This window comes from Camelina sativa, chromosome 13 (genome assembly GCF_000633955.1).
Source record: "Camelina sativa cultivar DH55 chromosome 13, Cs, whole genome shotgun sequence".
Lineage (NCBI taxonomy): Eukaryota > Viridiplantae > Streptophyta > Magnoliopsida > Brassicales > Brassicaceae > Camelina > Camelina sativa.
In genome coordinates, this window is record NC_025697.1 from 22,789,196 (window position 1) to 22,803,200 (window position 14,005).

Below are 14,005 nucleotides of genomic sequence, written 5' to 3' on the forward strand. Positions count from 1 at the left end.
GAGATTTTGGCACCGATCAAGACCGTTAGACTGAACCGCGATCGGGTGAGCGACGGTCAAGCGATGGAGACATTGTTGACGGAAGGAGATCTCGTGGTTTGTCCTGAAGGAACCACTTGTAGAGAACCTTACATGCTTAGGTTTAGTCCTTTGTTCACCGAGGTTAGTGACGTCATCGTTCCCGTGGCTGTGACGGTACACGTGACCTTCTTCTATGGTACGACGGCAAGTGGTTTCAAGGCCTTTGACCCGCTTTTCTTCCTCATGGATCCTTATCCTACCTACAACGTCGAGTTTCTCGACCCTGTCTCTAGTGCCACGTGTCAAGATCCTGATGGGAAGTCGAAGTTTGAGGTGGCTAATCATGTTCAGAGTGAGATTGGGAAGGCGTTGGATTTCGAGTGCACCAAACTCACTAGAAAGGACAAGTATTTGATCTTGGCCGGTAATAATGGAGTAGTTAAGAAAAACTAAATTTGTTTTAGGATTTTGAGTGAGTGAGTTTCGGTGTAAAAAGTAAACCAATCGATTATTTCAATTGTTTATATTAATAATGTCTACGTACATGTAGCTATATATATCTTTTTCTTTTCGTTTTGTTTTTATTGGTAATGTAAACATATCTTTATGTTTTATACATATCATATCCAAAATCTTTGTCAGACAATTTTGCCTTTGCAGTTCTAGTGCATACATAATTAAGAGAAACAATAATGTCCAAAAAAAATACTATTACAAATGATTCAGAAATCATCTTATACACTATTATTTCGGACAAGTTGAAAGATGTTATTAAATTTTGTTATGTTTTGGTTGGCACATGCATCATAAATGTTTTAACGGTCGTCTAGGCCAAATAATGTAACCAAAGTTATTGTAAATCATGTATATATGGCCTTTCACATATAATGGCTGGTTGGTTTATAAGTGTACGTAGCAAGCAATAGTTTCATATTTATTATTCTTTATCATGCTGAAAGTTTATTTAATCTAATCTAATTACGCACCTTATATTATTAATACGGCATATTCGTACTGGTCAAATAGTTTCTCTATACATCAAAACGTAAAGTTATTCGCTTTACATCTACTATAGGTTCTCTAGCTAGGTGGTCTAAACACCATGTGAGCATGTGAAGTTAACTAGAAAAACCAAAAAATAAAAACTCAAGTCAATCGAAACTTGCATTATAAAAACTTAAAGTGACATAGTAAATTGTATAGCCTTTTTAAAGTCAATTTAAACTTTCTATAGCTAGGCGGTCTAATAATCATATGTTGTGTACGTATTTCATTTCCTCAGAGAAAGAAGAAACAAATTTTGTACAGCAGAAATCATTTGTGTGAGTCCCCATATGGAATTTGATAAGATATGTCTGTGGTGGGTGGGGTGGTGTGTTGGCCGTCACTATCGCATTTTTATAGCAACTGTGTTGGAAATTGGGAAGTTTTACGAAGCTTCTTATCTCTTGTGATTGGTCCAACGTATAGACACAAAGTCAAACTAACACTAATAGATAATCGACACGTGTCTTCCCTCGTTTAAATGGACTGGCCACTGGGTCTTAATTTATGTCGATCGGCCCATTTCTTGGTCCACCCTATTCATTTTCTGATATGGTCCTTTAATTAAAGATCTCCTTAAAATAAAGGACCATTTCGCAATTTAGCGATTCTTCTCCGTTCCGTTGTGTTACTGATTTTTTTCGGTGGTTGTTTAAAGATCATATCAAAAATATCTGAAGGACGATGGCTTCTTCTCTGGCGACTTCCATAAGCGGAAGCTTCAAAATTCTGGTTTCATCATCTTCATCGAGGATTGGGTTTCCTGTAATCTCCGATCAAAACCAGAGAATTGGGTTTGCTGATAACAGACCCAGATGCATCTCTAGAACGGCGTTTTTGCGGCGATTTGCAATAAGTGGTTCGAGCCAAGGAGAAAAGATATCGCCTTTAGCATCTGGTGTATCTTCTCCAGGTTTGTATTCGGCTCAGACTTTTGAATTGACGCCTCAAAATGTTGATTTGGTGCTAGAGGATGTTAGGCCGTTCTTGATCTCCGATGGTGGTGACGTTGACGTTGTCTCCGTTGAAGATGGTGTTGTTTCTCTAAAACTCCAAGGTTTGTTTTTACTGTATTTTAATTTTTCGATTTCATCTACAAAAGTTCAGATTTTGGAGTTAGGTTTTTGCTGAAGATTGAAACTTTTTTGGAGTTTGAGTTGTTGGATTCTGTTCAGCCTTTAGATTTTTTTTTTGAATTTAGATTCTCTATAGTACTCTGGAGTCGAGCTTGGATTAGTGACTTACAAATTTGGTAAGATTAGTGAATCTTTTGTAGAGAAAGGTAATAATCAACAAAGAAGGACTCACTCATGTAGCTTCTACTTTCATATCACAGATGTGTTTGTTTCCAACATGACTGCGCCATAGCCTTTTTTTTGTATTTTTTGGATTCTTGGTTTGAAATAGTAGCACTCAAAATTAGCAGCTGTCATGTGAATGTAGTGACAGTATTGATAATCAATTATGACAAAAGTTGGTATCCTTTTTACGTTGTACATGTTTGTTTCGTAGTTTAGGGGAATTTGTAGTTTTTTTTTTGTCCTTGTATTGTTCAATCGTGTTCACATGTTATGTAATTGAGATACTGTTGATTGTGGAATTATGTCGTATGTTTAGGAGCATGTACTAGCTGTCCAAGTTCTTCAACAACCATGACAATGGGAATAGAGAGAGTACTCAAGGAAAAGTTTGGAGATGCTTTGAAAGATATTCGCCAAGTTTTTGATGAAGAAGTAAAGCAGTTAACCGTTGAGGTGAGTGAGGCTCCTTTTAAGAACTTAGCCAACGTTAATATCTCCTTCTTCTGTGGTTGCCTTTGACTGGTTTTGGGTTGCAGGCAGTGAATGCTCATCTTGATATACTGAGGCCAGCGATCAAGAACTATGGCGGAAGTGTTGAAGTTTTATCAGTTGAAGGCGAGGACTGCGTTGTTAAATATGTTGGACCAGAGTCGATTGGAATGGGAATACAAGCAGCGATTAAAGAAAAGTTCAAGGACATAACTAATGTAACCTTTACAAGCTAGAGAGCATGAAGAATGCCACTGTATTATGTAAAATCATTATTGCTCTTTGTTTTAGCTAATGTCCACATCAGTAGTAGTCGTTGTCTCCATAACTGTCTTGAGCCATCTTGCCAAGTTGATCAAGAACGGTGTGTAGACAAAGTAGCAAGTTGTTGTCCAAGTTACCAATCCCTTAACCAGAAAACAAAACAAAACAGAGTATTCATGTATGTTTTTGTTTAAAAATGTCTGCTGTATAAACTGTTTTTACCTGGCCAAAGATCTCTATGTTTGCTTCTGGATAATACCACAGATGGAAGTATCTGTTTATATGCAGGTTATGTCAATCTGTTAGACTTAATTCTGTTGTGAAGGGATTGAATCGCGGGTTTACTTACTGCATGATGGGGATTTCGGCCAAGGGACAGGCGATACCAAGGAGAGTGGCAATGGTGAAGCCAATCCAAGTTCTATCCAAAGAGAACCAAAGAAACTCTGCTAGGGCAAATAGAATGTAAGCTTCTATGTTGTCTGAAACTCCAGCTTTGTACATTTCAGCACTTAACTCTAAGAACAACACCAGTGCTCTGTTTCATTCACCAAAACCATATAGAGTTTTACTTCCACTGTCCTCATATACACAACAAGAATACTATACAACAACAAGAATACTACATACTTACAAGAGGGAAATTACGGTTTTGTCTAGATTGCCACGTGGAGGATTTATAGAGGTTCTCTCATCCAATACGAGTTGTAGTAAACCTACTGTACAGTAAAATAAGCCAAGCAAGAACGGTACCTGAAAAAAACAATACATGATCAAAGACATTCAAGAATTTTCAAGTTGTGGGGTTTTGACCTTACCCAGATGTTTGTATGAAGAGGACCGATTTGGAAAGCTCCGTTTTGGTAAACCACGAGATCGACACGTGAATGGAGACCATCGAGAAGAGGACCCAAGACGAAGCCTGACCCAAAAAGCGAGAGACTTACAGGGACGATCCAAGATTTTCCGGTACCGGTTCTGCTCTGCCTCCTCTGGCTGAAGCAGAGGATTTTTCGAACCGGTGACCGGTTTAGCCCGTTGCGTTTTAGTGGTCTAATAAGAGTAGTTGAAGGAGAAGATATCGCTAAGACAGACATCTTCCAATCTCATCCGTACAAAAAAAAATTGGGAGGACTTGTTTGAAGAAAGGGTATAAAAATCAAACAGAATTGAACTGACTCTTAACCGAAATGAAATTACTCAAACCGAAACATAACCAAAACTAAACCGATATTACAATAAATTTGATTTCATAGTAAAAACTAAAAAGAATCATACATACAAGTTACACAACATACTTGCTAAAAAAGAATAATCTCATGATCAGTGATAGCAATTTTTGTCTTCGATAAAATGTTGAATCAGTTCTCTGTGAGCCTCCTCCATGTGGAGAACTGATTGAGTTTTAACAAAATAAACCAAACTCCAAAGAAATTTGGGCTCACCGTTGATGTGCTTTTTGCAAAACAAATATTGTTATTGGAGTTTGGTTTATTTTGTTAAAGCTCAATTTTCCAATAACAAGATCGTATACACAAGGATATAACAAAATCTCTCTCCCTTGTAACCTAACTCCAATAATTAGTTTATTTTGTTATACCTTCTTTCTCTGTACAGGAGCCAATCTTCACATAGCTTGTCTTAGAGCCAAATTCCACATGGGCCTTGCTTTCGATCCATTTGAATATTTGGAAGGGGGCCTACCCATGGGTTGCCCTTTCTCCAGGGGATTAGTCTGGGCTTATGTGGGCTTAAGATTACCCTTGAGTTAACAAAAAAAAAAAAAGATCGTGTACACAAGGGTCTTCGATCTTTGACAAGATTTAGGTGTTTAATGTGTATAATCGCTTGGATTGGACCAAACTATCTGCATGTCTCTCTTAATTAAGCCAACGCTCAATTTTTAAATGTTTGTGCGGTTATTTTGTTTTCAACTCGATTGGATTGTGAAAAATATATGCATGTGTAAAGAAGTGTTAAAACATTGCTCTAATACTTTTTTTTGTCTTCATTGCCACTGCAAAGAAACAAACGACGCAAGTCCCATCAAATAAAATTGTTAGGCAGTAAAAAAATAAATATATATACACTATTTTATAATTATTATTATAAAAAATGCTTGATTTTATGATGAATAAAAATATAAATACTAGTGAAAAATTTATACCCGCCAAGGATCGGGATATTGAATAAAAGAGAGACGGAGAGAGAAAGAGCTATAACTTCTTTGTAATTGATAATATATTAGTGTTTTACAACGATCAAATTTGATCGTTTATATAGAGAAGTAAAAAAGTAAGTTACTATGGGTGCATAGTGACGGTGGACTCCACACAAAATAATGATAAACGCATAACGTTATACACATGCACATCATTTGTTGATATTGTATACGTCTTCTTTTCCTCACTCACAACAATTATATGGTTTTTGTAACGAGTAACTGTAACGGTAACTTTTTAAATTTCCATTCTTTTATATTTTTGTTTGAGTTATTTTTTTCTATAATATTAACATAGAAGATGTAAATTTCCTTTTTTTATTCAAAAACCCAAAAAAAAACTAACTGTATCAACACGTCGCCGATCTCTGTTCTTCTTGAGAAAGCTCTGCTTTGCTCTTCTAATAATCTCTCTTAACCGATCTCTTACATCCCCGTCAAGCTCGATTGATGACCATATGTACTATAGCTCGTGTTTGATCACACGATCATAGATCTCGCCGCCACCGTGATGAGATCATAGCCAGCCCAACCCAACCACAAGAACCACACAAAGCCGAGGAACAACTTGTACCAGAGGAAGCATAGGAGGAAGAATTGATCATTATGGCAGGTCCTCTAACAAGATAAAGATCCAAGAGGTTCAATCAAGGAATCAATGGACTACTTAGGGAAATGGACAAGAAGCAAGAATACATGACTCAAACCACATTTATGATTATCATAGCTCAAGGTGTTTGGTAAAGGGATAAGTGTGCACTCTTTTTCCATTATCAAGTTTTGTGCTAATGGGTTTTCTTGACAAAGTTTTTAGTAAGGTCTAGTAACACTTTCAAGCCTCCCTTTTTCAGCCCATTTCGTGGTCGAAAGCCCATTCTTTCCCTTGACCTATTTTCTATCTCTTTTGTTTAAACTTTACATTTATTGCTTTTGTAATTTCCAAAACTCTTTGCATGAGCTTGCATGAGTGTGGACTTGTGCATGCTCTTGCATGTTTTTCTTCTCTCCCCTCTTCTCCTTCGTCCTCCCTCTCCTATATAATCCCTTTGTGGTTTTTTTGCAAATCATCAAAAAAAATTAATCAAAAATTTCTCTTTTTACTTGTTTGATCTGAGGAGTGTGTAATATCTTCTCAACTTGTTTATCTTTTAGTATGTCATATCGAAGTTATTCAAGCCAATAATCTAAAAGATTTTCACCTCTCTTGGAAGTACAATTAATCCCCCCCCTTTTCGGTCTGCTGCATCCACTTTCACTTTTATCCTGTTCATCTATTAATTTCGATGCATCGCCGAAGTTCCATCCTTGTACATCATCATTCCGTCCTTTCCAACTTCAAAACTAGCAAAGTGTTTCTTGGGCATAGATCCTCGTCCATGAATCTATCATGTGGGCTTTGATATCACATGATAGACTCATGGCCGTGAATCTATGCCCAAGACACACTTTGCTGGATTTGAAGTTCAAAAGGACGGAAAGATGATGAACAAAAGATGGAACTTTGGCGATGCAGTGGAATTGATAGATGAAGAAGAAAGTGGATGCATCAGAATGAAGGGGGAATGAATTGTAATTCCAAGAGAGATGAAATCTCTTAGACTACTGGCTTGATTAAACCTTATATATGACACGCTAAGAAGTAAACAAGTTGGGAAGATATTACACACTTCTCAGATCAAACAAGTAAAACAAAAGTTTTTGATTAAAATGTTTGATGGTTTAAACAAAAAAACTACATGGGGATTCTATAGGAGAGGGAGGACGAAGAAGAAGAGGGGAGAAAAAAAAAACATGCAAAAGCATGCTCAAGTCCACACTCGTGCAAAGAGTCTTGGAAATTATAAAAGCAATAAATGTAAAGTTTGAACAAAGTAAATAGAAAATGGGTCAAAACAAAGTAATGGGCCTTAGACCACGAAATGAGCTGATAAAAGGAGGCTTGAAAGTGTTACTTAGACCTCATTAAAAACCTTGTCAACAAAACCCATTGAAACGAACAAAAAAAGTCTATCAAACCTTGTATAGCTTTTCCTGTCTAGAGTTGCACTTATACATAGACTTTTTTTTTTTGAAATCCATGTATTCAGATTCTCTAATGTGTGTGGATGAATGAGATTGGTTGCTGTTTTGTGGATGTGATGGAAATGTATGAACAACCGTTAGATGTATGTAGTGATTTACGTTTTTTGTATCTCTCAACACCAAAAGGCTTGATGATGATACTAAAGACCTTACTCGTAAGTCTACCTCTAATCATTTTCTTTACTAATGGTGAATTTAATGATTTCCTTACTTGCTAGATAATGCTAGTCTCATGCTCTCTATAATCTAGGAATATGCAAGTTTCAATATGTTTATATAGAGAGCATGAGACTAGCATTATCTAAACATATGTAAGTTTCAATATGTTTATATAGAGAGGAGAATGCTAAACCTAACTAACTTGGTTTCCTAATATACACAAATACATATATATTCTAACTAATTTAGATACTTATACACTACAGTACTAAGTACCAAGATTGACATAATTTAAAGAGCAAACTATAACCATGATAGACATTTAAATTGATTCCCATAACATAATGTCAATGTGCATTACATGAACATGTTCAAAGCGTTGTAGACTTTAATCTGTTTCAGGGCCATGCGTTGACAGAGATAAGTAAACCAAGTCTCGGCCAATGGCGTCTTCAAAGCATTGTGGTTTCAGATAGCCAAAATAAAAACAGGGACTTCAATTTTTATTAAGAACAGAATTCGATGTCTGAGAACCAGGACAGATGTTTTCTGCATAATTCATGTACAGCTAAAACACATCTTGATCGATTCAACAGAAAACCAAACACAGACTCCATTCATTATTATTCGCAGAAACAAGATCTAGAGACCGAAATGACAAAAACCATTCTTGAGCTTGGTTTGTTCCTACGATGGTGAAAGCATATCACCAGTCATCTTCTCTGCTTTCTCCCCACGCTCACCTGAAATGTTTTGCCAATATACAGACATATTTTAAGGCAAGCCAAGAGATTTGTGCCTTACAAAAAGAAAAAGACTTTTAAAGTTTTTTACCTGTCCGAACTCTTATGACATCTGACACAGGCAAAACTGTAGATAACCAACAAAAGACCATCACAATCTGAGTAAATTCATGTTGCATTTTGAGGTATGAAACATAAATCTGATTGTGAAAAAAGAGTATAGTTACCGAAAATCTTGCCATCACCAATCTCTCCTGTCCTGGCTCCATCAATTATTGTGTTGATTACAGATTCCACCTGCAACAAGAAAAAAAAAGAAGTAATGGTTCAAACTCGAATTTCACTTAAAAAGTTTTGATTTTTTAAAAGCATATACGTACTTGGTCTTTCTTAACAACGATTTCCATTTTAACTTTAGCAACAAAGTTGTCTTCCGAGAACTCAGAGCCTGTAAATGCAACCCATGTGTATAGAAAAGTCATGAACACATTTTGACAATAAGAAGAATCATCAAAACCAATTCTTGAATGCGAGGTCTTACCACCATGTCTCTCGGTGGAACCACCTTGTGCACCGAACCCTCGAACATCAGAGACAGTAACACCTCTAATCCCGATTTTCAATAAAGCCTTGATATTTTTTTCCATATATATATTCACGAAACAGAGAAACTCAAGATTTAGTTGGATTTTTCACAAGTACAATACTCATCTGTATGTTAATGAAAGTAACAAGTATATACAATAACAGTAACAACACTAAATCCTTCAACTCGAATTCACAGTTTGACCAATCCTATTGAGTTCACTAACAGAATTTGATCTTCCCATGCATAGATAAAGAACTTATACTCTTAACTTATTTCCCAAACTTCCGTTTTTATAGTATTCAAAATCCAAATTTCAAAGACTATAGACTCTTCTTGTATAACAACTAATAATGAAAACCTCGAGTAAGTAGCAAAGTTCAAATCTTTTCACATATCAAAACTGAGAGAGGACAAGGAAGATCTTACAGATGAAACCTGCTGAATTCTCCATGGCCTTTTAATATCCCAACAACATTCATACATTTCAAAAATGAAGAAATCAGTTAGGTCTCCACTTAGAAACACAAACAACATTGTCACATACCAATGATTGGTACAACAAAACAAATGGAACCAGTGAAAATTATAAAGCTTTACCTGACAATAGCTTCAACCTTGTAAAATTTTGAGTCTGGAACATAATCTAACAAAGATAAGAAAAATGCTATGAACACACTCAAAATATAAACCCAATTGATCAAAAGAAAGATCAGAAACAACCACATCATTGTTGGCTTACCAGAAGATCCTTCAGCTCTAACGACAGGTAAAACACGAGTGTTGCTCGGTGATCTTGTGACCAAATCGAGGCGAGAATGTCTGAATCCAGAACAAATCGAAATGCAATCAGAGAAAGCAATGTTCTTTCGATCAGAATAGAAACCGAGTGAAGTTATCGAGATGGGTTTCGCCATTGTCGCCGCCATGATTGTTTTGTTAGTTTTACACAACTTTTCGAGAGTTTGTTTTTCTCCTTACCAACTGAAATCGAAAGCGAAGGAGGAGGAGGCAGTATAATTAATGGAAGTAACTTCGAAGTTGACGACGAGTCGGTTTAGCTGATATTTCCGGTTTAGTACTGAAATTAATACCCGGTTTACACCGGTTTAGTGAATTGGCTCTGATCGAGTCTCTCTCGTCTGCTTTTTAAAGTTGGGATTTTTCGATTTCACGGGTGAGGTGTGAAACAAATGGCTGGGGAAGATTACATATACAGAATCAGTACGGATCAAGAATGGGAAGAGTTTAAGAAGAATGGATCATCTCTTGGTGGAGAGCTCGATAAGTCTACTGGTTGTTTTCATCTCAGCAAGCTCGATCAGGTCTCTTTCTCAATTAAAGATCTCGACTTTTTCCATATGGGTGTTTACGAAACATTGAGATTTAGCTTTGAACTTGTGAAAAATCATTACTTTTTTATGTAGATTTGATTTTGGCTGCTTTTAGTGATGAGATTGCTTCTGTGGTTTCTAGGTACAATCGACATTGAAGAACTTTTTCTTGAATGTTAAAGAGGATCTTTACCTTCTTCAAGTCGATCCTAAGAAGGTTTGTTTATTTGATGTTGACTCTTTATCCTTTAATTTTGAAACATTTGGGGATTATAAATATTTTGGTATTAGGGATCCTCTAGTTTGGTGAGTGGTTGATCTTGTCAAACGTTTGTTTATTGTGTGATTAGCTCCACATTTAAGTAAGATGACCAATTAACAATAGTGGGTTTGAGATGAAAGCAAGATACTTCTTGAGCCTCCCTTCTATTAGTGTACTTTGTGATGTTGATTGATCCTAGAGTTGTTTATGTGTGGTTCATGCTAGAGTTACTACTTTTTTTGTAAGAGAACCATAGTCTTAAGACTGTGGAATCGCATGTAACATAAGAGATTGACATGTTTTTTTTTTTGGTTTATGTGTTTGTTTTGCAGCTTGGAGATGGATTGATCTATGAAGCTGTGGATGAAGTGAATAGCTTCCCTCACTTCTATGGTCCAGACAAAACCTTCGTTCCTCTTCCTTTAGATTCTGTCGTCAAAGCTGAGAAGTTAACATTCATCAATGGCAATTTCACCTGCAGCTTCTTGACTTGATGATCCACTGATTTAATGTGTGTAATTGCAATGTCGCTTTTAATAATCAAGTAACTAAGAAAGTATTTGTTTCTTATTCACGAAAACAGAACCAGAAACAGAGTGTATTACTATTACAATGCAAGATTAAGATCTAAACCATTATCTAATAAACCATCATTAAGATCCAAACCATTATCTTCTCTTATCTCCTTCTCTGCTTCTTCTTCTTGGTCTTGTTCTGCTTGTTCTTCTTCTTCCTTGTCCAGTTCTTGATTCTTGTTGGTAGGGATAATCGAATTCGATGATGGCTTTAAGTTTAAATCAACACAGTGAGAGAAATCTTCGGGACGAAAAACAGGAACAATGCCGGAGTCGGATCTCTTGGCCGGAATCGAAGCAACGTCGCCGGAATCTTGAGTTAACTCTTGTCGTCTTCGTTTCTTGGCCTCTCGATAGTTTTTGATCAGACTAAAGAACATATCCATCTTCTTGTTCTCCAACTCTTCGTTTTCGTGTGAGTCATCGATCTCGTTGATCCTCTTGTTCTCTGTCTTTTTCTCTTCTTTGTTCATTATCGCCATGATAATGTGGGGAAGGAGGAAGAGTATGGTAAAGAGGAAGAAGAAGAAGAAGAGAAGAAAGATTTGGTTTTTGTTTCTTTTTATTTTTATTTGGGGGAATTTTTAAGGGTTTCGAGGAGAAATGTTTGTTGTGAGATGATAATTTTATTATATAAAGTTGGGTTTTGAAAGTTAGTCACGAGGCCTATTAAGAAGATTTTGACATCTGTTAAGTTATTAATTTAAAATTTTAACATGGGTAAAAGTTAACATTTAATAGAAAGAATTTGATTACAACAAAAATAAAATATTTTGTTTTAAAATAAATTAATAATGTAAAAAGATAATTATCAAAAATTACAGAATTTATTAAAAATAATACAATCTTTTTAAAGCTTTGTTTAATTGGGATTTTTTTTTAATGGGAAAGTAAATTTTCCATATTTTTTTAAACCAAAATTTTCTCGTACTTTCTTTTTTTCAGTTGGGAATAAGTAAGATTAATATGTTGACCAAAAAAATATTGATATATGCATCTTTTTTTTCCTAATACTGTATTTTCAAATTTAGTGTAGTATTTTTAGATTTTTTAAATTTAGTTTATATTTTCATTTTATATTTGGGATTCATATATTACCATGCTTATAATTTTCTATTGTTTCTTTAAGTATGCCAAATTAATTTTTTTCTAATTTATTAACCTTGATTGGTTGGTCATAAATCCTTTTTTTTCACAAACATAATTGTTAACATTATTCATTCAATCTCAAAGGAAAATAACGAGTACAAGCTCATCAACCTAATGAATAAATAAAATAGGTTAATCAAACACAAGCGTACAACAAACATAGATAGATAGATTGAAAAAAACATAAATCATTGTTGATAGATCCATATGAGCTCAAAGACTCTCACACCCTGGTTTGCGAAAATGTTTAAAAGAATTGATTTGGCCACATACGTCACCAAAATGCACTTATTTTTTTGGTCAAAGGTCTTGAGAGAACTTCATGATGGGTGACCTTCCTGGAAGTGATTGTCGGAACTGTGAGAGTGAAGACAAAACACAGAAAAATATCATTTGTTGATTTGTAAGGTTGGTAAACAAGTTTTAAAAGCCTCCCAGATGTAACAAACCGACCATCGAATATGGGTGGGTCTACGAGTCGGGAATAGATGTAGGGCCCACTTAGGAAGATGGGCCCATGGACTGAGAATGGATATGGGCTCACTAAGTAAGGTGGCAGTTGAGGCGTTACAGAGACAGATGCTACATCATGGTATGTCAAAGACATTTCCACGAATACATTCGAAAATTTAACAGTAGTTACTATCAAAAGATTTTATGACGTTAGAAAAAGGTTTTTACTTTCATTGGTTGTCGTGGCAAGCCATTTTGAGATAGTAAAAAGACGAGAACATTTTATCTCCACAAAGGAAAAGGGCAGAGCCGAGGTTTTATTTATAGTGGAGAAGGTTGAACACAAGGTTATTTACCTAAGAGAGGAAGGTGGAGGAGGTTGGACGCAATGCTATCTTCCCAAGGGAGAAAGGCGGAGACAACGTTCTCTCCATGGTGGAGGAGGTTGAACGCAAGGTTCTCTCTATAAGGGATGATGGCGGAGCCGAGGTTTTTTCTATGGCGATCATATATTATTGTGATGATATATCATTGATTAGTATATTATGTAATAGATTTTTTATTCAAAATGTTTTTTGAGCCAACAAGTTTAGTAATTAAAAAAATATGCAGAAGTGAAAGTAAAATAGTTGGCTTAATGTGTTTATATAGACATTTTCTAGGTGGTGATAAAGAATTATTTGTAACATAGAGTATATTTAGGTGTAAAAACAATATAATTTTAGTAGTAACATACATAAAATATTTATAAGTGGATATAAATCAGTATATTATAAAATAAATAACATACAACAAATTTTAATATATTTTTGTTAAATTTAATTTAATTTAGAAAACTATAAACCCGCACATCGGGCGGATCCTCATCTAGTGTAATATATTATTAGGGAAAATGGCTAATTCCCCCCGTGAACTTAGTTGTTTTATCGTATTAATACACAGATCTTTGGAGTGTGCCTAAAACTACATTAACTTAACGAAAATTTGAATTTTCCACATAACTATCGAAATCAAGCCAAAATCATCAAATTGAGTAACGGTGTTACTGTTCCATTAATATATGATGACTCGATGCCACTTTAGACCCTTAAACGACTGTTGTTTTATTGTTTTAAGAAAAAAACTGAAGTAAAATAAATTTCAAAAACTCAAGGATCGAACCATAGAACTCTAACGCACGTGAGCAAGCGATTTAGCAGCTGAACTATACACGTAACGAATAGTACAATTACAAACGTATATATACTTATACGATGCAAGTTAACAAACTGAGAAAAATAAAAGCTTATCCTTTCTTCTCCTCCCCCCCCCCCCCCCCCCCC

The 14,005-nt window shown here is 35.5% G+C and overlaps 6 protein-coding genes across 6 annotated transcripts in view; 3 read left to right on the forward strand and 3 right to left on the reverse strand.

Annotated features, from left to right (window-relative positions):
• The window catches only part of LOC104737590 (probable glycerol-3-phosphate acyltransferase 3), a 4,620-nt gene extending 3,953 nt beyond the window's left edge, over positions 1 to 667 (forward strand). Inside the window, exon 4 of the mRNA XM_019234404.1 lies at positions 163 to 667. Coding sequence (XP_019089949.1) covers positions 163 to 474 — 312 coding nt within the window. The 3' untranslated portion in view covers positions 475 to 667. The remainder of the gene's footprint in view (positions 1 to 162) is intronic.
• Positions 1,750 to 3,300, forward strand: LOC104737594 (nifU-like protein 1, chloroplastic). Its single transcript, XM_010457805.2, has 3 exons — positions 1,750 to 2,122; positions 2,683 to 2,819; positions 2,903 to 3,300. The coding sequence occupies exons 1-3, from the start codon at positions 1,750 to 1,752 to the stop codon at positions 3,089 to 3,091; spliced, it is 699 nt and encodes a 232-aa protein (XP_010456107.1). The 3' UTR covers positions 3,092 to 3,300.
• Positions 3,033 to 4,256, reverse strand: LOC104737593. The gene is made up of 5 exons (XM_010457804.2): positions 3,938 to 4,256; positions 3,754 to 3,872; positions 3,469 to 3,657; positions 3,342 to 3,393; positions 3,033 to 3,262 (listed from the first exon to the last, which is right to left on the reverse strand). Exons 1-5 carry the CDS (start codon positions 4,214 to 4,216, stop codon positions 3,143 to 3,145), a joined length of 759 nt encoding a protein of 252 aa, XP_010456106.1. The 5' UTR covers positions 4,217 to 4,256; the 3' UTR covers positions 3,033 to 3,142.
• Positions 8,064 to 9,919, reverse strand: LOC104737595 (nitrogen regulatory protein P-II homolog). The gene is made up of 8 exons (XM_010457807.2): positions 9,653 to 9,919; positions 9,511 to 9,556; positions 9,340 to 9,367; positions 8,866 to 8,953; positions 8,705 to 8,772; positions 8,552 to 8,621; positions 8,416 to 8,451; positions 8,064 to 8,324 (listed from the first exon to the last, which is right to left on the reverse strand). Exons 1-8 carry the CDS (start codon positions 9,837 to 9,839, stop codon positions 8,269 to 8,271), a joined length of 579 nt encoding a protein of 192 aa, XP_010456109.1. The 5' UTR covers positions 9,840 to 9,919; the 3' UTR covers positions 8,064 to 8,268.
• LOC104737597 lies at positions 10,071 to 11,156 on the forward strand. The gene is made up of 3 exons (XM_010457810.2): positions 10,071 to 10,235; positions 10,387 to 10,461; positions 10,839 to 11,156. The coding sequence occupies exons 1-3, from the start codon at positions 10,104 to 10,106 to the stop codon at positions 10,998 to 11,000; spliced, it is 369 nt and encodes a 122-aa protein (XP_010456112.1). The 5' UTR covers positions 10,071 to 10,103; the 3' UTR covers positions 11,001 to 11,156.
• On the reverse strand, positions 11,052 to 11,668 carry LOC104737596 (protein NIM1-INTERACTING 1-like). Its single transcript, XM_010457809.2, has one exon. The coding sequence runs from the start codon at positions 11,561 to 11,563 to the stop codon at positions 11,114 to 11,116; it is 450 nt and encodes a 149-aa protein (XP_010456111.1). The 5' UTR covers positions 11,564 to 11,668; the 3' UTR covers positions 11,052 to 11,113.

What these genes read in the sequence shown, in the direction of transcription:
- LOC104737593 (XM_010457804.2), bottom strand. Translation starts at nt 4,216, where the DNA reads ATGTCTGTCTTAGCGATATCTTCTCCTTCAACTACTCTTATTAGACCA. An exon ending in CTCTTCATACAAACATCTGG is followed by an intron (nt 3,873 to 3,937) that starts GTAAGGTCAAAA and finishes TGTTTTTTTCAG; the next exon opens with GTACCGTTCTTGCTTGGCTT. An exon ending in GCCGAAATCCCCATCATGCA is followed by an intron (nt 3,394 to 3,468) that starts GTAAGTAAACCC and finishes GCATATAAACAG; the next exon opens with ATACTTCCATCTGTGGTATT.
- LOC104737596 (XM_010457809.2), bottom strand. Translation starts at nt 11,563, where the DNA reads ATGGCGATAATGAACAAAGAAGAGAAAAAGACAGAGAACAAGAGGATC.
- LOC104737594 (XM_010457805.2), top strand. Translation starts at nt 1,750, where the DNA reads ATGGCTTCTTCTCTGGCGACTTCCATAAGCGGAAGCTTCAAAATTCTG. An exon ending in TGTTTCTCTAAAACTCCAAG is followed by an intron (nt 2,123 to 2,682) that starts GTTTGTTTTTAC and finishes TCGTATGTTTAG; the next exon opens with GAGCATGTACTAGCTGTCCA. An exon ending in TAAAGCAGTTAACCGTTGAG is followed by an intron (nt 2,820 to 2,902) that starts GTGAGTGAGGCT and finishes TTTGGGTTGCAG; the next exon opens with GCAGTGAATGCTCATCTTGA.
- LOC104737595 (XM_010457807.2), bottom strand. Translation starts at nt 9,839, where the DNA reads ATGGCGGCGACAATGGCGAAACCCATCTCGATAACTTCACTCGGTTTC. An exon ending in TAGAGCTGAAGGATCTTCTG is followed by an intron (nt 9,557 to 9,652) that starts GTAAGCCAACAA and finishes TATCTTTGTTAG; the next exon opens with ATTATGTTCCAGACTCAAAA. An exon ending in TGTCATAAGAGTTCGGACAG is followed by an intron (nt 8,325 to 8,415) that starts GTAAAAAACTTT and finishes AAAACATTTCAG; the next exon opens with GTGAGCGTGGGGAGAAAGCA.
- LOC104737597 (XM_010457810.2), top strand. Translation starts at nt 10,104, where the DNA reads ATGGCTGGGGAAGATTACATATACAGAATCAGTACGGATCAAGAATGG. An exon ending in ATCTCAGCAAGCTCGATCAG is followed by an intron (nt 10,236 to 10,386) that starts GTCTCTTTCTCA and finishes TGTGGTTTCTAG; the next exon opens with GTACAATCGACATTGAAGAA. An exon ending in TTCAAGTCGATCCTAAGAAG is followed by an intron (nt 10,462 to 10,838) that starts GTTTGTTTATTT and finishes TTTGTTTTGCAG; the next exon opens with CTTGGAGATGGATTGATCTA.